The sequence below is a fragment of the Vidua chalybeata genome, chromosome 5 (assembly GCF_026979565.1).
Source record: "Vidua chalybeata isolate OUT-0048 chromosome 5, bVidCha1 merged haplotype, whole genome shotgun sequence".
NCBI lineage: Eukaryota > Metazoa > Chordata > Aves > Passeriformes > Viduidae > Vidua > Vidua chalybeata.
Window position 1 is genome coordinate 59,069,325 of NC_071534.1, and position 25,532 is coordinate 59,094,856.

General features: G+C 39.5%; 1 protein-coding gene across 3 annotated transcripts in view; it reads left to right on the forward strand.

Moving 5' to 3' along the window:
• Nucleotides 1-1,336: 1,336 nt before the first annotated feature.
• The window catches only part of ATXN7L1 (ataxin 7 like 1), a 107,582-nt gene continuing 83,386 nt past the window's right edge, over nt 1,337-25,532 (forward strand). For all 3 annotated transcript variants that reach the window (XM_053942059.1, XM_053942058.1, XM_053942060.1), the window contains exons 1-2: nt 1,337-1,613; nt 2,102-2,170. In XM_053942059.1, coding sequence (XP_053798034.1) covers nt 1,499-1,613; nt 2,102-2,170 — 184 coding nt within the window. In that variant the 5' untranslated portion in view covers nt 1,337-1,498. The remainder of the gene's footprint in view (nt 1,614-2,101; nt 2,171-25,532) is intronic.

The window sequence follows — 25,532 nt, forward strand, 5'->3', positions numbered from 1 at the left end:
ATTAGTGGTGGGACTTGTATATTCCAGCTACTTTTTGGAAGAGGTGGAGTGTGTTGACAGTGTACATAAGGCAAAGAGTGTTGGTCCCTTGCCCCAAATCTTTATCCATTTCGGCACCATAAAGAGCTTAGTCTTAATGAAGTTGTGGGAAATTTATGTAAATCCATTCTGGACTGCAGCACCATATACCTTGCGACAGGCAGCAGCGCTGACTTCAGCAGCTCCTGTCCTGCCCCTCTGGCCATAGCTCCAACTTTTGAGCAGGCCTGGTATGTTTTGGTAGGTTTTATGTTTGTTTGGTTTTGGTTTTGTTTTGGGTTTTTGGGGGTTTGGTTTTTTTTTTTTTGAGTCCACATCAATTCCATGTTCTGCTTCAGTATTGCCTCACAATGGTTTGAACCAGCAAAAAGTGAACGAGTGTCTGGGAAGAGATGCAGGACAAGGTTGGGATCACACAAAACTCACGTCACCATGTGAGAAGTGTCTGTTGAATCATTAACTTCAGTCATCGCCACCCCTAATGGGGCTGCAGAGCTGTATGAAAGACACTACGTGAGGGATATGTGAGGCTGCTCAAATGAAACCAAGTCTTTCACTGGGAGCATTTATATTTGGCATAAGAGGTATGAGTTGAAGCAACAGGTTTATGCTGAAACTCCTATTCCAGAGCAGGTATATTGAGTATAAAAATATTCATAGTTATTTTCTAGTCTTACCTCATGGTGAAATAAGCAAAAATTACACTATCCTAAATTAAAAGCGTTTACGTCCCATAAGTTATGTAGAGCGAGATGAAAACCTCGGTATTGTTTGAGAGTAGCCGGACCTGCGAGTTCAGAGCTGCTGTACCGGAGCCTTGAACACCAAAACGAGAAAAATCCCATTTGCAAGCAGACGAAGCCTACTACAGATTAGGCAGTATTTGGACAACAAAATGGCTGTGGTTGTGGCTATGGGTGATCCACAGGAGCGCAGCTGGAAGCAGGGGAGCGGGGGAGCCCCAGCCCCGCACTCCGGGTCCGGTTCGCGGCCGCGCTGGAGCGCGGAGGGGCCGTGCCGCAGCTACCGAGAGCCCATCCCAGGGACTTAATGCGGGCGCTGCGAGACGCGGGGCGCGCAGCCCTGAGGCGCACACGGCCGGCGGCTGCGCCTTCCCGGCGGGGCTCCGCGGCCGCCGGCCCCGCTCCGCTCCGCCGGGCCGGGCCGGCGCCGGAGAGGCAGCGCGGAGGCTGCGCGGGTCCGGCGCCCCTCGGGGCGGGCGCGGGCCCGGTGCCGGCGGCGCGGGGCGCAGGCGCGGGGGACGCGGGCATGCGCGCTGTGCGGCGGGGAGCCCGATCTGATAGGGAGCAGGGGCTGACACTACCCCCGTGTGGGCGGCGGAACGTCCCGAGGATGACGTGCGGCGTTCTCGAATCCCGTGTCTCGCTCGCTCGCTCGCCGCCGCCGCCGCCGAAGGAAACGGGAAAAGCAACAAGGAGGCAGGAGCAGGCGCGGCGCCATGGCGGCCCTGGAGCGGCCCGTGCCCAGTCCCGAGGCGTTCCTGGGCCAGCCCTGGGCCGCCTGGGTGCGGGAGGCCGCCCCCCCGCACGCGCACGGCGCCGCCCCCCCGCACAGTAAGGGCAGGGACCGGCCGCGGTCCGGCTCCGCACGCCGCTCCCCCCGGAGCGGGGCCGGGGTCCGGCCGGGCCGCCCCCCCCCCCCCCCTCCGCTCCCCTCCCGCCGGGGCCGGGAGGTGCCGCCCCCCCGGGCGCTCAGCTGACGCTCGGCCGAGCCCCCGTGCCATGTGTGCGGGAGGCGCACGCCGCGCCGCGCCTGTCGTGCCGCTGCCCCGCGGCGCTGGGCCGGCGCCGCGGTGGGGGAAGGGGGCGAGGGGGAGGATGCGCGGAGGGGCCGGAGGATGCCGCGGGCGGGGAGGGGGGGCGAGGGTGCTGCCGCGGGGGGCCCGGCGGTTCCGCTCCCTGGCAGATGCTCCGACCATTGTGCTTTTGCTGTTGCAATTAGAAACACTGCTCACCTCCTCACCTCTCCTCCTCCTCTCGCCAAACAATAAATGCACACCTTAGGGCCCTCGGCGCTTCCTGACTCTGCTTCTCTTCTGCAGGTGTAGATCTGGAAGAGACTGGAAAGGAGGGTGGAAAGAGCAGGGAGGTTATGAGGCTTAATAAAGAAGGTAAGTGAATAGTGCTGGCACACCTCTCTACCTGTCTGTCTCTTGGTGGTTGTGAATGACTGTGGTTTGGCCTTGACAGGGTGGTCTCATAGCATATGGATTTCTCTGCCATGAAGAACGTTTCAGGGTTGGATACATGCAGATGACTGTCACTGTGTCAACTTCTTTTGAAGTAAGGTTATAACAGGTGTATACATGCAACTGACAGATGTGGTAAAAGATAAGACAATTTTGAGGCAAAAAACAGCCATGCATCAGTGGCCATATTGGATTATTCTGTGGACCCTGTCCCTTGGTGCAACATTCCAGTTGCTCATGTGAAGATAAGCATATATACTTTAAACGTTATATTATTATTAGCAACTTAGTGGAGGTGTTTTCCCTTGCAGTGAGAAAGGGTTTGTTACAATCTTTGAGTTCATTCACTTTAGCTCAAATCACATTTTGTTCTTCGTTTGCACTGCTGAGTGTGACCTACAGTCAACTGAGCAGCCTGCATCAAATATTATTTTAGGTTACACTAACCCATGCATATTATGCAAAACCAAATAAAATTAGTCATTTGGGCCATAAGTTCTTCTGGTACCATCAGTGTGAACAGGCAAACTCCAGGTTAGAGGTATTTGCCAATGTGCCAGGCCTGTCACAGCTCTGTCAGCTGTAAGAGGAGAAACATTTTGTTTGTGGTGTGTGTCATTAACATCATGTTGAGGTAACACCTAATGCAACTAGTGAAATTGTACAGGACGCTTTTTCAAGTAGCTTTGTGTTTGTTTCTGTTTCATTAAGAAAGTGCTTTATATACACAACCTCTCTGTCTTGGGAAATAATTCTTGGGAAGACAGTTCATATTGAATGATCCCATCATAGTGAAACTTTGGTGTGACTTACTCTTGCTGAGAGAAATCCTGCTATTACCTGTAATGTCATAAAATACATTCTGAAATGATGTTAAGTTTCTCATTACATTACAGTTGTCATTACACGTGCGTTCGATTTTTAGCATCTTGGCAGCTCAAAGGAATCTTAAGCTTTCTAAACAAGCTCTTGAAGAAAGGATGAATTAATGAGTAATGTAGAGTTGTGTGATAAACTATAAAATTGCATGGAGTATGCATTAAAGTTATTTAAAATACCATAAAACTTCCTTTTTGAAAGACCTTTACAGAGATGCCAAGCTTGATTGTGTTCCTATCTTGATTCTTACGTGCCTGAACCTCTCTATTTTGTCATCCCAAAGATAAGTTAGCAGCAGAACTGGGATTTTCATGTAGTTATTTACAGGTAAAAGGTTCAAGGCTCTGTAAATCTATCAGTAATGTTGATTCAAAAATAATTGAGCAAAAATTCTGCTGCCTCAGCCATGCCTTCATAAGGAGCTTAATTTATTTGAGATAAAATGTTTTGTGCACAGAAGTCCTTGAACACAAATTCCTTTTATAAGCATGGGACATAAAGATTGAAGCATCTCTACTCCTTAGTTATACATAATATGCAAATTGTTTCCTAGAAAGATTCAGTTTAAATTATCAGTTCTAGTCTTGTTTGGTTTTTTTTGGGGGGGGTGGGGGGGGGTCAGAGACTCCATCAAAGGAGCTCTATTTAAACACACTATCCAGAAAAATTACTTCCAAACAAAGCGTAATGTCATTGCTGACATTATGATCATGACAGGTGTGAAGCACTTACTGGCTTTTATAGTACTTATGTCATAATACCGTGTAAAAAAATCCTAAAATTGACTGTTATATTTAGAAAATAAAAAGCCTTAGGGATGTTATTGCTTTCAAGTAGTAACTTGTGTTAGATCACTTAGAAAGAACTTCCATGAAGTTTGAATAAATTAGTATGTATCGAAATATTTTTCCTATATTCACTTAGGCATTCTGTTAATACAGGTGTTTTCACCACACCCATCTGTGTGTCTGAACACCCACTGTAAATCTTCCTTGGGCCCCACAGTCCTTACTAGTAAAGGTGGGGAAAAATTTCAAGAGATAGATTAGTCTGCAGGAAACATGTATTTACAGAAATGCTTGTGCTTTTACTCTGAACTTGCTTGCATGTTGTGTGACATGTTGAATTTTTTTGCCTTCTTTGTTCATAGATGAGGGTTGTGGTTATGATAGGTCTGAAAACAAAGCCCAACTCCTTTTTACTACAATCTTACCAACCTGAGCAGACCTTTTTAATGGCATCTGTGGTGCCAGGAGATTGTAAGTGGTGTCTAAGAAAAATGTTACTTGTAACCTACTTGTATCAAGTAACCAGGGGCAACAGATGGACAGGATTTTAAGTATCAAAAATTACTGTCCTGTTTGATAAAGATAGTGTAAAACCTGATCTCTCTGCACTTCTTATATTTGTCTGCACTTCATAATCTTCAGTTGATGTGACCAGGTTTATGCAGCCATTCCTTTGTAAGCAGTTTAGCAAGAAACTAAGATGAGTGAAACTGTGTGCAGAGCATGGTGGAAGCTAAAGAGTGGGGATATGTTGGTTTTCAGACCAACACATGACAAGGTGTTTCACTTTGGTTTTGTAGAAAAACAATGGAGTTAGGTGGCAAAAAGTGCTTCCAGTTAGCTTGATCCCTGCTTCGCTGCCTCCTTTCTGGTTGTGTACCATGTGTGTTTAGAGGGGTGGGCTGCTCGTCTTCCTCGCTTTGGCCCAGGAGGGGACGTGGGAGGCAGCATTTCCTGGAGGTGGGGGGTAGGAACACTGCCTGCCAAGTCTCTGCCTGCCCAAGGGGTTGCTACTTCCATCCCTGGGCAGAGGGCTCACAGTCTGACTGTGCTGTTCATTTCTGTAATGCACTGAGGCCATGTGCCCCCTGTGCCCCATCTTAGGGGTAAAAGTAAAGACACAGAAGTATTGCTCACTGCTTTCCTTTATTCTGCAGTGTATATGTAGGCAGCATAGAGGGAGAGAAGTTTCCTGAACGTTTGTTCAGTTTTCTAGACAGAATTGCTTTTTGCATGCTGACACTTACTCTGAGTTTTCCTATAGCAAATGCACGGTTGACTTTTACTGGCATGTGGATTTGTAGAGAGGGGATTACAAAGTTCCAAGTGTTCACAGAAAATGAGAAATTTTATACATAAATGTTTGCGCCAGAAAAGAAACCCCAAAACTTATCTGCTTATCTAATCAGGAAACAGAAACAGTATTGTGTAACTTATCTGACAAATCACTACCAAGCAACCGGCTTAGCTAAAAGAGAGGTTATCAGAATTAGAGTAGCATTTAGAATTTATGCTGAATTTTAAAAGGTTGAATGGCATATTTGAAGAATTTAAGATTTTCTTGCAGATAGCAGGCATGGTAAAAGAAGTCTGTATTTGAGAGTTTGTATTCTGTAAAACATTGCAGTTACTGTGTGCCTGAGGCAGGTACAGTGTTCTGTTATTATGAGCCATAACCTGTAGATGATTATAGATTAATTTTGGAGGCTTGTGTTTTACTTTCTACAATATCTGAGAAAATAATGGAAGAATGGGATTTTTTTTGTTTCATGAACAGAAATTCTATTAATAATTGGTTTAGTAATGTGCAAGCATTGATTGCTATGAGTGTTTGTAGGTAGACACAGGCTGTAAAGGAACAAAAGATATGCTTTGAATCTTTGTGAATTACAGCAGAGTTAAATATGACCTATGGGATTTAGGTCTGTGTCTTGGTACTTGGTGTCATGGTCAACTTCAGCTTCCCAGTTCAGTGGGATTGTATTATTGAAGTTTCAATCTGATGTTGTGTGTGTTTTGTCTTAGATAATCTTTTCACTAATCATGGTGATTCATTATTGTTTGACATTAAGAATGTTATGTAAAAAATTCTAATTGTTTTTCTGATTTTATGTTAGGAGATTTTTATTGTTCCACCCCAAACTTGACCGTTTTACTTTATGATCACAGGTGCAATATGGAGTTTTAAATCTGTTGGGTAATTGTTTATGGTATATTTTTTTTTATTTTGATTTCCCACACAAATATCTGATGGAAAGTTTTTTGATAAATCCTTTAGCAACATAGGAACAAAATTAAAGGGATACTGATTAGTCTTGCTTTCAGTATCTTTTTAGTTCTTCAGAAAAATATCTTGATGATTTTATTGTTCTTCTTGGAAAAATAAGAAGTTAAGGAGGTGAGGTGGTGGTAAGGAACACTTCTATAGGGGGAAAAAGGATGTGACATATAACATTCTACTTTATGAAAAGCAAGAGGAAGAGAACTAAAATTATTATGGGGAGATTGTGAAAGAAGAGAAGACAAAACCAGCTGGTTAATGTTAGCATAGAGATTGGAGTTAACGTTTATTTAATTATTATTTATTTTTTGTTTATTAGTGGTTTGCCTGTGGTGCTATTTGTCTCCTTTAAAAACATACTAAACAAAAGAGAATAAAAATATTCTCGTTTTACTTACTGCCTTCATCTTCCACCTTTTTGTGGTAGTAGGGAATGTTAGAAAGGGCTGAGAGGGAAAGAAATTTATAACAAGGTTGTAAATACATGCTCCAAAAGAAAGAAGTGAGGTTCTTGAACTTAGACCACCATAGCTGGTGATTTGGGATTGGTTTTGGTTTTGCAGTGGGCAAAAGAGAGGGTTGAATGTTGTATAATTTTCTGTCTCTTCTCTGTAAGCTAAGGTAGTCTTCCAGAGATACTGATTCTTAAACAGATGTAATATTCCGTGGTGCTTGATGAATGAAAAAACTGAGAATTGGCAGGGCACAAAACTGTGGCCTGCCAATGGTAAGAAACTTTTTCTTTATATTGGGAAGAAGAACAGTGAGCAGAGGTCCACATGGGGTCTTTGTTTAATATGGGAAATGACAGTGGAATTGAATTCTGGTGTGCATTCTGGTGTATAAGTGACTGATCAGTTCTATATATGATATTTGCCTCCAGTATTTTTATTTTTTCTTATATGGACAGCTTCTGCAAGGGGGTGGCATGTCTCCTGGTTATGGCTGTCACCTCATTTAATGTGTTTCAAGGAATGATGACAGAGGAAGAATGAAACATTATGTATGAAAGTGCCCAGAAAATTTAGTCAGAATTGTAGTTTATCTTCATAGTTACATAGTTATTTTCTGAAACCTGTCCTTTAGTTCTTCATCCCACACACTGGATAAAAGGAGTGGAGTAATGGTAAGACTCTCTGATCAGACAGTCTGTGTTTTGAATCAAGATTTTGATGCTTTTGAATATGTATCTAAAACTGTTATACTGTAAATGACTTCATTAGAAAATCTGGTTTATTTAGGTGTGCATATCTTGATGAAATGCATTATTTGTGCAACAGTTGTTCTGAAGAGGTTAGGTCTCCTCTTGTTTAAGGTACCTTTTTTTGATTATGTGTGGGGAAACCATGTGTGATTCCCTGTCAACTGACAGCACTGTCACTAAGGATCTGTCTCTGACATTCCTTCTAGTAGTTGTAATTTATAACCAGACTTGAGAATGAGGGAAATTTATGTGTTTACTAGAGGGTACCCCAAGCCCTGCTGTCACTACAGAAAGTAAATGCCTTTGTGTATCTAATTTTGATTTAGATATAAAAACACGTGTGTGTCTTCTTGTTGATCTGCCTCTGTATGTAGTTAATAGTTTATAATAGATGAAATATAGATTTCTGTGTGTTAAAAAGAGACTACACAGGAGCTGAACCATTTCCACTGTGAAATGGAGTAATTTCTTTGAAATAGGCCTTTTTTTCTAGTTAATTAAAATAGGGATATTATCAGGTTCTATTTTACCTTTGGGCAAAAAAAATACTAGCCATTTAACCAAGGCTGAGATGTATGAATGAGATGAAAGCAGTGGACAATCCTGTGGAAAACATTTCAAATTACATTTGAAGTTGTGAATCACAGGAGCCCTGTAGGCAGAAAGTATAAGTTTCTGATAGTCAAAGTGAAAGTTTCTGGTAGTCACTGCATGCATTGCTAAGATCACCTTCAGTAAAAATAGTATTGTTGCTATGAGTGTTTCTTGAAGAGTTAACTCCAATATAAGTTTATCTGAATGCTATGACTATTTATTATTTAGAGTGATTTTGGAATAACTAGCAAGAAAGATTTTTGGTTTGTATGGGCATGGATGAAATTACTGGATCTTTCTGTCTTCCAAGTTCAACTTGGTGCAGAAGTTCTTCAGCTTGTCTTTGAAAAAGCTGATTGAGGAGTTAATGGTGCAGGATGCCAGGTGAATCTAGTGTCTTTAAGTAATTAATATGCAAAAAAACCCCTTGGCAAATGCTGTTGTGACATAGTAAGGGTGTTTAACAGAGGTCTATTAGCAAGTCTATAGCAAGAAATCTTTGATGGTTCTCTTGCTGGATGAGAAGGGTAGATGCAATGAGAATAAAAATGGCCCAGTTTTTTATCACAGTGCTGTGCAGCTGACTAAGCTGACTCAAATTGTAGGAAGAATCCAGCACAGCTACTTGAAACTGATTCGAAACAGAGGAAAATCAACTATGGCATGAATAATTTCTCTCTTTTTCTCTTCTGTGTCCCATTCCATGGTTGATTTTAAGGGACTGGTTTTGTCATAACTGTTTGTATGGCTTATTAAAAGTCGTGCCTCAAAGTCACTGATGTTGCTGGGGAAGCGAGCTTTCTGATTGCTCTTGGTCTTGTACTTATAGAAGTGCCTTCCTTATTTCTGAAATGTTTTGCTTATTATTCAGTAATTTCATTTTGTATTTTACTAAGTTGTATTAATAATACAGTGCTTAAGTCCAACACTATTCCTGTCTCTCTGTTTTCTTAACAGTAATTATAATTTACAATTATTTGGCCTTCCAGCTTCTTGATTTCTGTCTTTGTGTATTTACAAAGTGTGTGCTGTTTGGCAAAAAAAGAAGGGGAGTTTTCCCAGATCAGAAAGAGCATCAGCCAGAAGTAGCAAAGAACTTGCTGACAGAAGTTCCAGGTTCTGCACAACTGCTGGTTCCAGTATCTGTCTAGTGCAGTTTCACTTAGTCCACAGGCCCCTCCTGAATCATCTGTAAAACGGAAGCAGTTGTATTGTGACAGAGCTGTGCATGGTACACAGGGGGCTAGGCTGGCTTCCCTTTCCGTTCCCTGGGAGCAGGTGTTCAGCAGAAGAGACAGAAGAGTGACTGATGAAGTAGTATCAAGACATAAGAATGACTGGCAAAGGGCAAGAGTTCTTGGGGTTTGATTGTGTGATCTTTATGTTCTTTATTTTGTTTATATTTGTTTCTATTATACAGTGGTTTATGTTTTCTGTCCAGTCATTCTTTCTCTTCCTTTTCCTACTGCAGGGGGCTAGACATAGTGGGCAGGCACAGTTTTGGAATTGGCAGTTATATTTTGATTGAACACTCCTGATGTCATATCAGTAGTTGTTGAGAAGTTTGCTGGATCAAAATTCTCTTCTCTAGCAAGACAAAGGAGGATGGGACTGGACATCTCCAGTAACAGAATAAGGTGACTTGAGCTTGTCATCATTTTGAGCTGAAATGGTCAGAATGGAAGCTGATATTTAAAGAAATGTGAAGCATTATGTGTGTTCACTTTTTAATCTCTGATAAGTATCCTGTCCTCGGATGGCTTTCAGGGTGGCCACTTGTGATTGTCCAGATTAGGTAGATTATCGTGTGATAGCATATTCAGTTGTTTTTTAAGCTGCTCTTAGTTATGTCTTACGGAGACAGGATGATACGATGATTTACATCTGAAAAGTTTGTTGGACCCATGCCACCACAGCAAACACTGACAAAGCCAAAACCTTATTTGTTTGGGTCTGATAATGGAGATAGTCAGTGGACAATGATCTGGAAGAATATGAGTAATTGATCTGTTACTACAATGACTAGGGAGGCAGTATTATTATTTGCATGATCCTAATGCCTAGCAGCCCCATCAGGCACTAGATGCTACTCTGCAGGGTGCCAGCAAAGGGAGGAAGGGTGTGTGCTTGTATGTTGTGAAATTGTGCTGCAGAGAACTAATTTTTGAATGTATGACGAAGCAAGAGTTTTAATATAGACAAACAAAAGCACTTAGTTGCTCAATGTGATAGATGGTTGACTGTAGCCTAAATTAAAGTGACTTTCTTGGAACCATAGCAAGGAATGCTTTAAGGTGATATTTGGATGGCAATGAAGTAATTTTGCAAGAGCTTAGAAGGTATCCTTACTCAGGTGTGGAAACTGGCCTGAGTGAAAGTACAGGCTGGTTGTTGAAAGCTTTGTAAATGGATACTGACACTGTGAACCAACTAGAAATGTGAGCAAATGGTGTGACAGCAAGTTGGATGTGGACAGTTTAGTGTACATAAGACAGAGGAACCTGGAAAGCAAAGATGAGTTGTTCCCAATATTTAAATTTGAAATGGAGGATTGTGCATAGAAGGATGCAGAGAGTAAAGCAGTATGACAGTATAGAAAAAGGAACTTTTGGAACAGTGTGAACAAGCAGGATAATGTTTGTCAACATGGAAAATAAGAAAGTATAACTAATGTGTAGTGAAACCCCAGACAAACCTTTAGTTCTGAAGATGTTTACAGCAGACTTTGTCCTAGGAATGCCCAGGAAGAATCATTCAGATATGGATGTAACCCGAATGAACAGTTTAAAAGAGAAGCTACTGGCAAAGATGACATAGTAGTTTATCATAGTATTTTATATCTGAATGATGGACAAGTTGATTATGCTGTCCAGGGTGATCAAGAGAGGAGGTAGAGAAAAGAGGGTAAGAGTGGTGAGATGTAAATTCTGTTCTGGCTGTATTGAGCTGAAGCTAACTCAGTGGCAAGAGGTGTCAGAATGAGATTTTTTTTTTGTTTAGATGTAAATCTACTGTATTTGAGACTGTTCTCGGGAACTGAATGTAAAATTCTCAGACATAAGAGTAGCAGCAAAAGATACAGCTCAGTGGAGACCTGCTAGAAGACAACATAGTAAAGAGCCTGCCAGTACTCTGTGAAGGGATTGGTTCAGGAAGGATGGGCAATAAGAGAGAGGAGAGTAATGGAAGTCATAAACAGAGCTTCAAAAGGAGAAAGGCATTTAATTTTTATGAAGAACACACAAGGGTTATGGGTGATAGAAATGATTAATTTGTGATGTTGCAATAGTAAAAGGTTTTTAGACATTTTAGTGAGAATAGTTTCACTGTATTGCAAGGGACAGATGAAGGAAACTCACGCTGAAGTTAGAGACAAAAGTGTAATTTGTTGTCAAACAGAGCATAAGTTCAGATGTGAAAGAAGGACAGGAAGAGTAATGTAGTTAGAGAATCAAGGAGTCAGAAGTAGATTTCCAAACACAGGAAAGAGTGATTGACTGTCCTGCTGTTCTGTCAGAGCGGGAGGAGGAAGGAGATGTGAGGTATGGGCTGATGAGAGTGAGCCAAGGAGAGAGTGGAACAGATGTGTTTTACATCTACTGTATGAGGAAGAAGGGAAAGCTGTAAGGGAGAGAAAGAGAGTGGGAAGGGAAAATGTGAAATGGTTATTATGTTTTCTCTCTTTATCTTGGAATAAATATTTGCATTCTATTGCTGAGAAAGAAATAGATACAAAAGAAAAGGTTTGAGGAGTGAGTCAAAAGTAGGAAGAAAAAAGGCTGAAATTGCAGGTGTGGGTTCAGCTCAACTGGAGGAATGGCACAGATTAGTAAGCAGCAGGAGAGAGAGAGAAAATGTGCGATAACCTCATTTTCAGACTGGTTCTCTTTTCCACTGCAAATTCTAGGACAGGCGAGAATATAGCAAAGAAAATGGATGTTTAAGACAAGCATGAGTTCAGGATTGGTGGAATTGGACCTAGTATTAGCAAGCAGAGCAAAAACCATCACAAAAAAAAGCTCTTCAATGAGAGAAAAGAGTGTGTGGTCATATCTATCACATAGCATGATGGACATGAAAGTCATAGTTCTGTTCCTTCCTGCAGTGCATCATAAGTAGTCTTATGTCTACATGATCTGTCACATACTGAAACTGACTTGTGCTTCCTGCTTCCAGAGCTGAGACAAGGCCACGGGATGGCATTATCGTGGACTGGGCCCCGGGTAATGTCGTACTGCTCAGGGTGTATCGTGAGAGCTTGGGCGCGGTGCTGCGGTAACCATGGTTGTATGGCTTTTGCTTGTCTTGCAGGGCAAAGCAGCTTGTTCCTGTCTACATGCTACAGGCAGGCATGCTTTATGATACAGCACTTTTTTTTTTTTCTCCGAGAAAGCAGGACAGTAATTTTAGAGGGGTTAGATGGAATGGCTGTCATTCATGTCATTCAGTGTCTAAGAAGTTAATCTCCGGTTTTCACGTTTCTTTAGTAGATCTAAACAGCTGTTTAAAGAAGAGGAAAGTGCTGTGGGAGAGATTTGTTCCTTCACACGCAGAGCATTGAGCTGATTCTTTGACTTGGAAGGCTTTATTCATTACCTTGCCTGCCTTTCCCAAGCAACTTTCTGCATGTCCCTGTATGTTATCAATGTTCAGTCATCCCAGCAGCTTATACACGTCACCATGCAGAGGTGCTGAGAAAACAGAGAAAGAAAAAAAGTCTTCAGATTTTCTCTTCAGGGTTTCTCAGGTGGTTTTATTTTTTTGTGCACTATCATGAAGTTTTGTGGTTCTGATTGTATTCGTGCTTTTGCTATATTTTTGGCTTTTTAGAAGACTTGGAGAACCTTGGGCAAATATATTAAGAAACTGGATGCATGGCAATGGAAAAACATGAGGAGAAATGGGAGAAAAAAATGTTTCAGCTCTTGAAATTATGGTGAGCTGTGTGTATAGTGCTTTTAATAGAGTCTTCGAACATTCTGTGCTTGGTGTAAGTTTTCTTCAGCTTCTCTCATAACTCACAACACACTGGGTGTGAACATTACCAAGCTTTTTAGGTATTTAAATTTTGAAAGAGGTAATGCAGCTTTACATATTTTTGGATTTCTTGCTCATCAAGAAAAATTATTCTTGACTGCATTGCTCAAGGAGGGAATGCTATGAGTTTTATTTTGTGGCGTTTATTACTCTTTCCAGCTTTTCAAGATACCTGTCACTATTCTGACTGTTTGTTTTCCAAGCTCCTTCGGAAATCAAAGGTATTGTAAACTTTTATCGCTTTCCTGGAAGGTAAGAGTGTATCCTCTGTGGGAGTTGTAGGCTTTTCATTTGTTTTGAGGTTTTTTTAATTCCTTGTAATTAAGCATGTATTTGGAGAAGCTCTAAAGAGATGTGTCATACACGTGTTCAGATGATGTAACATATATAAGTGTTAGTTTTGAAACGGCAAGATATGGTCTGTATTTCTGAGAGCTTCCACTGCATTTCAGCAAAATCATAAGTAGTGTATGTTGTGAAGACAAAAATCAGTCTATGGATGTTGAAAATTTTCATGCAGTAAGCTATTTGAAGGAGGTAGGGAATAATTAGTTGATGTGGAGGAAGGAGGCATCAAAGCTGATAGTATAGCACACAGGAAAGTAGCATACAGAACAGATTTCTAGTGAAAGCAGTTCATTTGTAAAAATAAACTCCCTGTTTTACTAATATTGTCTTTCTGTCTTGGAGCTAGAAAGCAAAACTGATTGTAATTGCCAGACTGCAAAAATAACATAAATATCGAAAGATAAATCTTAATCTTTCTTAACTCTGTTCCCTAAACATGACCTCCATTCTCCAAACACTTAAACATTGCCTTTATTATTAGGCTTCAGCCTCATCTGTTATCTTGAATAGTGCCCTAGTTTTGCTACTAGGGAAAAAGTGAAGAGAAACTAACACATTGTGCAGTCAACAACACTTCTCATTCTTTTACACTCTTTCTTCTGTATTAGTTCTTTTCTGGCTGTTTGTTTGTATATTACAGGCTTGGAGGGTAAGTGGCATGCAAAATTCTAAACAGTTTTGACTCTTGTTCTCAACTATCAACCTTAGAATAAGCCTGTTGTATCCAAATTTCTCTGAAGTTTAGATTTTTTTTTTAGGAAAACCCCTTTGAATGTGGGCTTTCCATGGCAACTTTCTGACATACCATATGCAAGCATAGTATCCTATGAAAGTGGTACATAGAACAAGTGCTTTCAAGAGCTTTCTCATTTTAGTACTGTGAGATTATGAGAGAGACTTTCTCTGTGTTCAAAATCATTATATGGAAGCTGCTTTGAGTAATAATCAGGACAATGTGTATATATCCAGAGGAAGGATATGAAATAGGATTCAGGTCAATGTGAGGAAAGGCAGAGGGAGTGAGTGGATAGGAAGAAGTCACGAGAAGAAACAAGTTGATCACTGATGTTTATAGATCACCTCTCTCTGTAAAGAGGCCCAAGGTGTCCTACCACGTATGTGTAGAAATTTTCTGTCACTGAAAGAGGATGGGCAAGCATGGCTGCTGCTGCTGAAAGACTAATCATACCTGCACTGGAATTAACTGAAAGAACACTGAAAGCTTACTCTCTACTGATAGGGTATAATCCACTCCTCATTGAAGGATGTTATTGTGTAACAATTTCAAAAGGAAAGGGAAAATGCCTTATTTCAAGATTACAAAGAAAATACAGGTATATAGAATGTATTTATTTATGGGAGGGGGGGAAAGACAAAGCAAAATACCAGAGGACATTACCTTTCCCTATGACAGACTGTGGCAGGCTTTATTGACTAGAACCCTGTTTACTGTTTTTCAAAAGTCAATGCTGCCATTGGCACTAAATTTTGCTTACATTACTTTACTTGCATTACACCAAATTTTACTTATATTACATTTACTTACATTAAAGTAAGGACTGACATGCTTCAAAATACATTGCTGGGGATGATCCTTCTCTTGAAGAACAGTTACCCAAGCCACACTTAGAAGGAGGTCAGCTCTTATTACAGCAAAAATCCATAGTAATTCACTATATTTTAGCAAGTCACCACATATTCTAGTATGGTGCTTTTCAATAATTTTTAAATTGCTTAAAGGCAGAATTTGATGTTACTGCTCCAAAAGCTAGATTGCTTGCTCCTTTGCTGTGCCAACAATACCATCACCTTTTCTGCACCTGCTCTACCAGTGAGGACCATGGACTTTACCAAATATGACAGGATATCATCTTATAATCTCTAATTGTTTTTTTTGGGCAGTTTTCTTTTTGTTGTGTTGTGAAAATGGTCATCCTAGATACTTCATGATTTTACTCGGGTTTCTTTTTCATCCAGGGGAAGGGAAACTAGCTGGTGATACAGTAATAATTGAAGATTATAACTGGCAAGTAATTTTCACTACATGGATAGATTTATAACATTAGCAAATCCTCCATGACTAGCCTGCAGCTCTGACTTTTGTCTGGAAGAACACTGGCTTTAGCCTGAAGCAAATTTTCATTGTGCCCACCAGATTTTGCTGAGAATAAAACCTGCTGTGACCACCCAACACCTCAAGAGGTGAATATATAAGTGAGCATCAGAATGCCATAGTGCAAAATAGGCTGGGAACGTTGAGTTTACTGAATTAAATAGTAGTTTAAAGAGGGAGCTTTAAATTGGGTAACTATTCCATGATTGCAGTGTAATCTTTCTCTCTGCAGTTTTTCTCTTGTAAAATACAGGCACTGAATTTATATGTTTCATCATTCTTGCAGCTTATGCAATTTGGGTTAAAAATACATATATTTTTCTTTACAATAAACATGTACACTTGGTCATGGTCCATTCTGAATTTTTTGTGTTTGGAAGAATACAAAATAGACAGAATGTAAGCAGAGATGGAAGAATTGCTTTTGAGGATTGATTAATTGAAGTGTTACTCCTTTTGCAAAGCAGTCTTGAAGGAGGCTGAAAGTGCATGACTGGGAGAGTAGGGGGAGGTGAATACTGCTGCATTTTATACAGCTTTACTGAAGTGTTGTATCCCCGTTCTCATGTCCACATCTGGTGTTGGAAAAACTGAAAGGAGTTCAGAAAAAAGATACATTAACTTAAGGCCTGGATAATCAGCTTTAGCATGGAAGATTTAAGAAGCTCAATCTATTTAGTTTATCAACAGACAGTAGAGACTACCTGATAAGTCTATAAGTACTTAGACAGAGCAAAGGTATCTGACAGTTAGATGGTTCTTTGTCAGGTAGATTAAGGGGATTCTCATGGCTGAAAGTTGAAGCTAAATCAGTTCAGACTAGAAATAAGATGCAGTTTCTAATGATACAATTAAATAGAAACAGCTTATCAAGGGGTGTAGTAGAGTCTGTTGTGCAAAATACTCGCATAAGGCCCTGGTCCTTTACTTGGAAGCACACAGTGCTTTAGCCATCCAGAAGGCTTGGGTTTGAGACTAAAATAGTATGATTAAATTCTATGGCCTATTTTAACATAGAAAGCCAGTACAGATTATAAGGAAGATTTTTGTTCTAACTCCCTAAAATTTCATACATTGTTGCTGCTGCTTTTGTTAAAAAAAATAAGTTCATGTGAAAGATGTGGTGATAAAAGCAAAAAGAAGCCTTCTAATGTGGTGAGTGAGAAGGGACTGTCTTTTTAACAGCAGGTAAAAGAGGAAGTTATGCTTTCCAAGCTCGCTTTGTGTTTTTCTGGTCATCAAAACCACTGATATCCCTCCAGTCATTAATTCTAAGCATAACTTAATCATTTACCAATGTAATTGTTGGCCTTTTCAGAAGCATTGCAGATAGTTTATGCCTTCTCATTGTAAGGTCAGGTAATTGACAGCTAGACTCAAATGCCTTTTTCGACTTTGTTTGCAAAGCAAAACAGTCTTTGTCAGCATGTTTTCCCTGGTGCTGGCTTCTTGGCCATGGATTTATGAGAACATAGCAGGTCAATCTTTGTGGTAGAGTAAAAGGCTCTGTAATTTCTAATGAATTGTATAAGAACTCATTTATCCTAGTTTTGCAAAAAAGACAGTAGGAGTTGTTTGAAAGATATTACTATTTGTATCATTTAATTTGCCTCTTTTTTGTAAAATCATCACCAGTATGAGTGAAAGTGTCATGTTTTTTCTTGGTTATGCTGACAGCGAGGCAAATTAGTGTTGATATAAGGTACATTCCTTAGATGGGGAATGTTGTGTCTGTGGGGTTAAAGGAAGCACCTAACCTGCTTTTAGAGGTTTTCCCTACATCAGTGGTCCTATAACTCTTGTAAGCACAAAGTACAAAATAAGTGAAGAGCAAATGTGCTGCATTTTAAGTTTATAAATTCTTCACCCTCATCCCCTTACCAGTATTGCTGCCTCCAAAAATTGTAAAAAAAGAAAGCGTGAATTGGTGTTCTAAAAAAGAAAATAGGCAATATTGAATTTTATCAGGGTTTGGGGCTTATACACCCAACAAAAACTAAAGAATTTCAGTACTGTGGAATAGACTTAGTTGTTGGTTTTGGTGCAGTTGGAAGGGCTAAAACAAACTGTGAATTGGACAATGAGGTTTGCTCCAAATACGTGTTAGTGTGTGTTCTATTGTAGAGCCATGTGAACTATGTGGGCTTTTTCTGGCTGGGAATGTACAGGGTCACACGCATCCTGTGCTACCTAGTAGTGATACCATGAGGAGATTCTAAAAGTTCAGGAAATCTGGGTCTTCCTCAGTTCCTTGTTGTTGCCTGTGACAATGTTGAGCAGCTTGATGGATATCTGATCCATCAGTTTTTGGCTGAGTAATTACAAAATATTTAGAAGTTTACATTTGGAGTCACCTTTAATATTTCTTGAATAGTGAGCTGGACTGAATGTTTGGACCGTGTCATGTTCTCCTCAATAGGTATATCCTTTTACCCAACAAATGCTGGATTAGGTCAGGATCTGCTGTAAGGCTGCAGAATACTAACAGCTGTGCTAAGATCAATCAGATGATTGGTCTGCTTAACCTTCCCACCATCATTTAATCCATACCTGCATTCAGCTAAATTGTATTTGAGACTGTGGCAAATATGACAACAAAAGATGATATTTGCTTTGACATAAGGCACTAAAAAGGGTAATTTCTAACATGAAAGCAAGAATTCAAGAAGGAGACTTGAAACTCTGTGGGAGGGAGAGATTAATTAAAAATTGGAGGAAATAGGTAAAGTTACTCTGCTGACAGGGTGTGTCCAGCTAAGGCAGTGGTTTGCTGGGCTGTGTATTAGGCAGATCTGTATCACCATTGCTGTTGGATAAAGATCTTTAAAATGTATGGAACCTCAGTGGTACTGTAGAAAGCTCAAGGCTTCACCTTCCTGTGAGATACTTTTCCTCATGGCTGTTACTCAAGCTGGAAGTTAAGAGCACCAAAGTTCTTACTTCTCATTTGCTTTCTACGGGAACAAAGTACTTGTTGGAAAAAATCACGCTCTACATTGTCATGCCACAGTATCAAAGTTTAAATGGACTAGGACTGTCATCTTATTGAAGTTGTGCTTGCTTCAGAAGAAGTAAGATGCAGAGCTTCAGAACCTCATATAGCACATGATAGCACCAAACTATTCAGGGCATTTTCTTAGCTTTTATTATCAGTGTTCTACCTACAAAAAGGCAAGGCATCTTGAGCCATGTGTTTCCATCTGATGTCTATTGATTACAAAAAAAACCTTCCTCTCTTCCCCACTCCCCTTGCCAAAATGTTACTGCTTGCTTCTGCAAGAGACAAATGGCAGCAGTCATACCACAAGAGTTCCTGTCCTGAAATGTGCAGAAGTTTGCTAACTTGCTAAACACTATATTCTTGATATGGCACATAGGTCAGGTGCTGGCTCCAGAAGAGATGTCCATCTCTGTGTGTCTGATGGAACTGAAACTTTACTTCCTTACTGCCAGTCACCTGCTGAGAGAGAGCCACGCTGACCTGTCGGGAGGAGAAAAATGTTATTTTTACCATAGTGGCCCCTCAGGATGCTACAGACAGGATAGGTTCTGCAGTATGGATGTGCAAGTGTGTGATTTTAAATACTTTGAGCTGATGTGGGAGCTTAAGGATGCAGAGAGCTAGTGCAGAATCCTGACAGTTGCACCAGGCCATCTTTTAAATTGTGTGCTGGATACACTAGCAGCAAAGTGCAGTACAAATAGACATTTGCAGTCTGAAAAAGACAAAGCACACAACAAAGTTAACTGAATTACGATGAGGGATGGCTCTGGAGTGTTGCTATATCCTGAGAATCTGCAGGCAATTTCCTAAAAATATATGCATATGTGCACACATACATGCATATACCTAGAAAATTGTCTGGAATTATATTTGCTCTTGGGTTTCAAGATTTTTGTTAAGTATCTGGTGATTCAAAATGACCCTCTTTCAAGGTATTACTTACATTCCTTGATCTAATATTACAACTGTTTTACAATATGCTGGGGCTCTTTTGCCTAAATGAAACTGATTTTAATCTGTGATACATTTGAGATTGTTTGTCTTATTTGGCTAGTCATATTTTAATAATTCTAAAAATTACAGGAAATCATAATGTTATTTATTTCTCTTTTGAGTATCTTATTTTGTTCCAGCTGCCTCTTTAACTGGTTTTAGCTATGAAAGTATGTATTATAAACCCTTAAGTGGAACTAGTGGTTGGGAGTTGGTAGATGTGTGTTTGTATTTTATGTAGGTGGTATTTTAAGACAATCTTTGTCCATTGTCAATATTTTAAGTGAGCTGTTTTGCTTTCCAGAAATGGCTTCCTGAGAATTCTTTCAGTGATATTGCAGTAAAAACAACAATTGAAAAAGAGCAAAAGCCTATGCCTGGGGTTTGTATAGATACAAAACTTTCACATGAGATACTGGTTTGAAAGACGTCTAGGGCTTAAATATGTTTACTGTCAGTATTTACTATATTGTCTTGCAGGTGTTGGGAACAGTATGCCCTTGTCTTTATTAGCATCCCAACTGTTTCCTGCCCTGAGCAGGTGACCTGTAGTTGACATCTGCTGTCAGTTAAACATTGTTTATTCCTTAGTAGAGATGTTTCCCAGTGGCCTCTGGACACTGAGTCTGGCTAGGCATGTGTCACTTTGATTGGCATTACTGGTTTGCTTCTCTCTGCTTATCATCTCCTTTGGGAGTGTAACAGTAAATGGACAGAAAGGGGGGTCAGAAGAAAATCAGATCTTCTGATGTCCTAATGTAATAAAATACCTAAAGTATGCAGGCTTTTTTTCTATAAAGGCAAATAAGGTAAACATGATACTTCAGCATTTTAAAAGTGCAGGATATTGTTGGTTACATTTCGGTTTGGTTAACGATTTACTCTTTCAGAACCAACAAACAGTTTTAATGCTTTAGTAACATACTTCTGTAAAGCACTTGGCAGGTTGCATTATAAATTAAGCCTCTCGAGCTTTCTGTGAAGCATCACAGATGGAGAAACAGAGAAACATGGAGAGGCCAAGTGACTGGCTCCAGACATATAATATAAATCTTTAGTTGTGTTGCTGGAGTGCTATGGTTAAATGCACCTGCATATGGAGATTGTGTGAGGCTGAGTGAATAAAAATAAATAAATTGCTGCATATAATTGCAACACACAACATGTTTTCAACAATATTCACCTTAGACATAGATCTTATTTACACAGCATAGCTAGTTGTATCTGCATGGGAGCTACATCCTCCTTACCACTGATATTTTTATGAAAGGTGATGGAGGACCAGGTATGTATGTGGGAACTTGGAGACTGACTAGCCACAGCTTTACAGCTTTTGGTGCTGTCAAGTTTTAATTTTCCTTTATCTGAGGAGAGGAAGCTGCTTTTTGGTCTCTCCAGAAAGTGTCTGTCTTAAGGACTGTCTTACAGAAGAGATTTTGTCATCAGAATATGTGTACTTTATTTCTTACTGTTCTTGTTTTGTTTAATTGTTTTTAAAATTTGCTGTTCTTGCAGTCAACCAAATGTAGGTAGGTACTTAGCAAAATCCAAGTCTCTTGTCAGACAGCACTGGCGAAGCTTGCCTTGGAGTATTCAATGTATACAGGAATATCTATGTACTGCACTCCAGTAACCTGTGTACTGAAACCTCAGATAACTTTGAAATGTGGGGTTCTTTTTCTTCAGAATTTGTATTTAGATCAAAGGAGTTGTCAGATTAGCAATTTGATGCTACAGTGTCTTCCATAGCTTGAAGGAGACTTTCCTTCTCTTTAACAGGTATCAGTTATTATTTTCTCTTTAAGAAAGTAAATTGACTCAGAGTGCTCCTATGTCATTGGTTCATTCAGAGAGAGATGTTGCAGCAAGGAACTTGCTTGTTGTGTTGTATATAATACCTTCTTTTACATAGTTTTGAGTTGCTCCTGGCTTTTTTTTCCTTTTTTGGTCATAGCTTTATTTTCGTTAGAGGGGTTTGAGCAAGTGAAAGGTTGGAGGGGGCTAGAGGTGAGTGGAAATTACCATGGAGTAGGGTGGGTAAGAGGAGCCAGGGGGAATGTGGCAGGGTGTGGGAATGTATCATCTGAAGTTTCAGGGGATGTGTCCTGCCTCGTAGTGTGACCTCTTGCCTAATTTGCTTTGTGTAAGTGCTTCAGATACACCTAATGTGAAGACGATGGGAGCTTGCAAATCATCAGAATCTGTTTGAAGGAGTCAAGAAGTGTGGTAAATGATTAAGGTTTTGTTTGCTTAAAGTGTCCTGAGTTTTGATGTGTCTGGGCTACTGACTGCTTACAGTTCCTTTGGTATGTGTGTTCAGCACTCTGCATGGGCAGATAAAGGGCAAAGTTTTCATTAACAGCAGCACAGCTCCCATCATGAATGATCTTGCTCACCTTACATGTCCCAGATCTTCCTTAATATTTCAGAATATTGACTGCTTTGAAAATGGGAACATTCCTTTTTTGTGTAAGTCTGGAGTTTGTAAAATCTTGAAGTCTTCTGAATGTAACTGGGAGCCATGCAGTCAAATCCATGCAAGTGGCCTGAGGAGGTCCTTATATTCTTGTATGCAGATGTCATGGTGATAACACAGTAATCCAGTCATTGAAATGTTCATTGAAATATTTGTTCTCTAACTTTTAATAAAGTGAAATGCAATTCAAGTGTGTGAAATAACAGTTGACAATAGAACTGGAAAAAATAGTTCTGTATTATTTGAATTTTTTTCTTTTTTCCTTTTTTTTTCTTTTTCTTTTTTTCTTTTTCTTTCTTTTTTTCTTTTTCTTTTTTTTTTCTTTTTTTTTCAATGAAGAAATATGCACCTGTAAGGAATGCTTTAGTTTTTTAGTTTTTTTTTTAATATAGCATATAATTTTGGTGAAATTCTAGTAGAGATGATTTTATTCACTATTTCATCAGGGATTTTGCAACAAGTTTGATATTTTGTAATGCTCTGTTTGCACAGACGAGTAAGTCCTTGTAAAGTTATTGAAACATGCAGTTGTAAAGCACTTGGAATGTAAACGCTGATTGTGAACTAACTGTGAGTATGTTATTTTAATAAGAATTGGGGCATGTTTGGATAATTAACTGTGCATGAATGATGACTAGTGATTTATGGTATTATAATTTCTTTTTCATGATTGCTCTTTTTTTTTTTTCCTTTCTTTGACAAGGAGAGTCGTCTGTTAATTTCTGGTAGCTACCCTGTTGATACTAAATCAAAATAAGTTAATTGTGAATGGCCAAGTGGTCAGCATCTAAACTGTAAGTGGTAAATAGTTGCAATATTCTCCTTGCTGTAAAATATAATTCTGAGATGAAACTCAGTATTCCCACTGTAAGTATGTGGAGATTTAGACAAAAATTTTGAATCCAGGGTTAAATCTTAGTTATGCCTGTGTTTTCTAATGAAAGCATTAGTCTATTGCCCTTGAACTTAATAGGTGATAACTTTGCTAGTGTTAGCTGTAAAGTTCAGCTGGTGCATGAAAAAGAAACTTTCACTTAAATGATGAAAGAATAGCACAGTAGAAATTAGCAAGTTTTAATCTGTGCTTATGAAGAGTTTAGGATGATACAATCAGGAAGAAAAAAACAACTCTCTTTTTCACTAACATGAAGCCATGTTGAAAAAATGTAATATTATAAGATTTTTTAGTAGTTTGCAAAATGCTGTTGCAAGTGTCCTTCAAGTATTGTAAATATAGGTAGAATAATAAAGTTATAAAATAATTTTTCAGATACTAAATCAATAAAGAAATGTATAAGTAAGGTGTCCAAACTGCCTAAATTCTTTTGTATCATCATGTAACTATTGTATCATCATGTAACTATGCAGGTACTATGTATCCTAGTAACTTACTCAGAGGATGTGCTTCTCCTTTCTCACAGTTCTTGCAGGCTTTTTGCATTGCAGAAACATGTTGTTATAATCAAAATAAAAAGAGTTCAGTTTTATAAACTACAAGGATTCTTTACTCTTTAATGCTTGCAATTGAGAGACAAGTTTTAAACAGATATCAAATGACCACATTTTAGATATCAAATAATGTACTGCGCTTGAACATTGAGACTTAAAATAACAAGTATGTATAAAACTAATTTAAGAAGCTTTGAAGGTGCTTTGTATTTTAACACTGGCAGAAAGTGTATTGGGAACTTAAGAGTTCTCCTTAGGCAGAGGCTTTCTATGATGAAAAAATATTTATGATCATCTTGGATGGTATTTAACTGCAGAGTAGTTGGATAGATTATTCACAGAAGCTTCATTAACAGGGAGTTTACATTAACATGTTGTGTCTGCCATTCAGATACACAGTTCAACAATGCTCACATGTCTATCCCAGACAAGATTGTTGAAGAGCACATGACTAATGTGGAGTTTTGTGAATGATACTCCAAAAATGCACTTTACAGATGTATATGGTCATTCTGTGTGCTGTGCTGAGTAGGGTATTAGTGCTAGTTAGTGTCAGTGTTAGTTTTTTCTATACTCGGGTATTTGGACTCCTTAACAAAGAATTTCACAGACTCTTTTGATTAGAATAATGATTCTGTCTGGTGCTGTATTACCCTTCATTACCTTTCATTAAATCCATCCACCACATTAATCTCTCACCAACCTGCTGGCAAGATTCCTGAGGCTGGTACCTTGTACAGCTCTGGTGCTGCAACAGCATACACGGTGCAGTCCTGTGCTGAGATGTGTTACATTCCTCAAAATGTGTACTGCACTGAAGCAGTTTCAGCTCATGCAAGCAGCTCCAGAGTTTGCTTCTGGTCTGCAACTTGGAGAGCAGGCAAATAATTTTTAGTGGACAGATGTTCACTCACATGGCTACTGTACCATATTCAGGCTACTTTCCATTGGTTTTTTTTTTTTTCAGAAGCTGAATTTTGTTGAATTCAGTCTTTTGGAAAAGTAGTAATACCAGTGGTGTTTTTCCAGATGAAATGCTGTGATAGGAATTAGCTGTCACTTATGCCATTGTAATTATCACATAAAGTTGCAGATGAGTTGTTAGCATTTATTCAAATGTGCATAATAATGGGTATACTTCTTTTCTTGTGTGATGCTTTTTGTACTTAAATTTGGAAGTGCTTAATTATAAGTTACAAATGTACATAATTCCTCTTGATGTACAGGGAAAGACACTAAGAATTCAAGAAATTTGTCTAAAAGCTTTCCCCATAGGGGATGAAGGAATGCAGGGTTTGACTCCTACTTTGTCCACTATCCTGTTTGGATAGTCTGTTGGATTATGCAATAATTAGTAACAGCCCTCCAAGGACCTTCACTGTTAAAGTAAATGGGGGTAAGGTTTGTTCCTTATGATAATGGAGAAGATATTTTTGTTTAAGTGGGATTGGTAAAAAAGTCTCCAAAGTGTTCTCTGTCCATGCATTGTGATGACTTTTTATTGCTTTATGATGCTGGATTATACTTGAAATCCATGAGACAAGGCAGTGCATTTTTGCTCCTCTATCTCCTTTTTCTTTTGTCAATTCAAGGCACTGCTGAAGCTAGATATGTGCCAGAGAATGGAGTGTCTCTGAAAAGCTGTGTCTTGAACTTTATCTAGGAAACCTTGTTTCAATGACCCTACAATTAGATAAATCATGGAGTGTTAGGGGGCACAACCGACTTGAAGAAAAAAATGTGGATTCTAAACACATGAAGAATCAGTCTGTAAACAGAAGTGGTTGGTTGATACTTTTTTAGTTGTTGAAGAGCTAGCACAACACTCAATACTGGGTGAAATAAATTAGCAACTGCTTCCATGCACTCCAATCCTCAGAAATAAATGAACAATTGCTTTTCTGCACCCAAATCCTCAGAAAAGTATAATGCTGGAAGGGAGATTGCTTCTAAGCAAAGTTGACAGGCATCAGACTGCAGCATAAGTGTTAAGTGGTCTGCTCATGTCAGCAAGCTGTTAGGTGGGTGAGATTGATGCAGGAAGCTGGGTGGAGGTGAAAGCATCACTCTGGGAGCAGGTCGTGTCAGCAAAGGTTGTTGCCCACCTTTTCCACATTT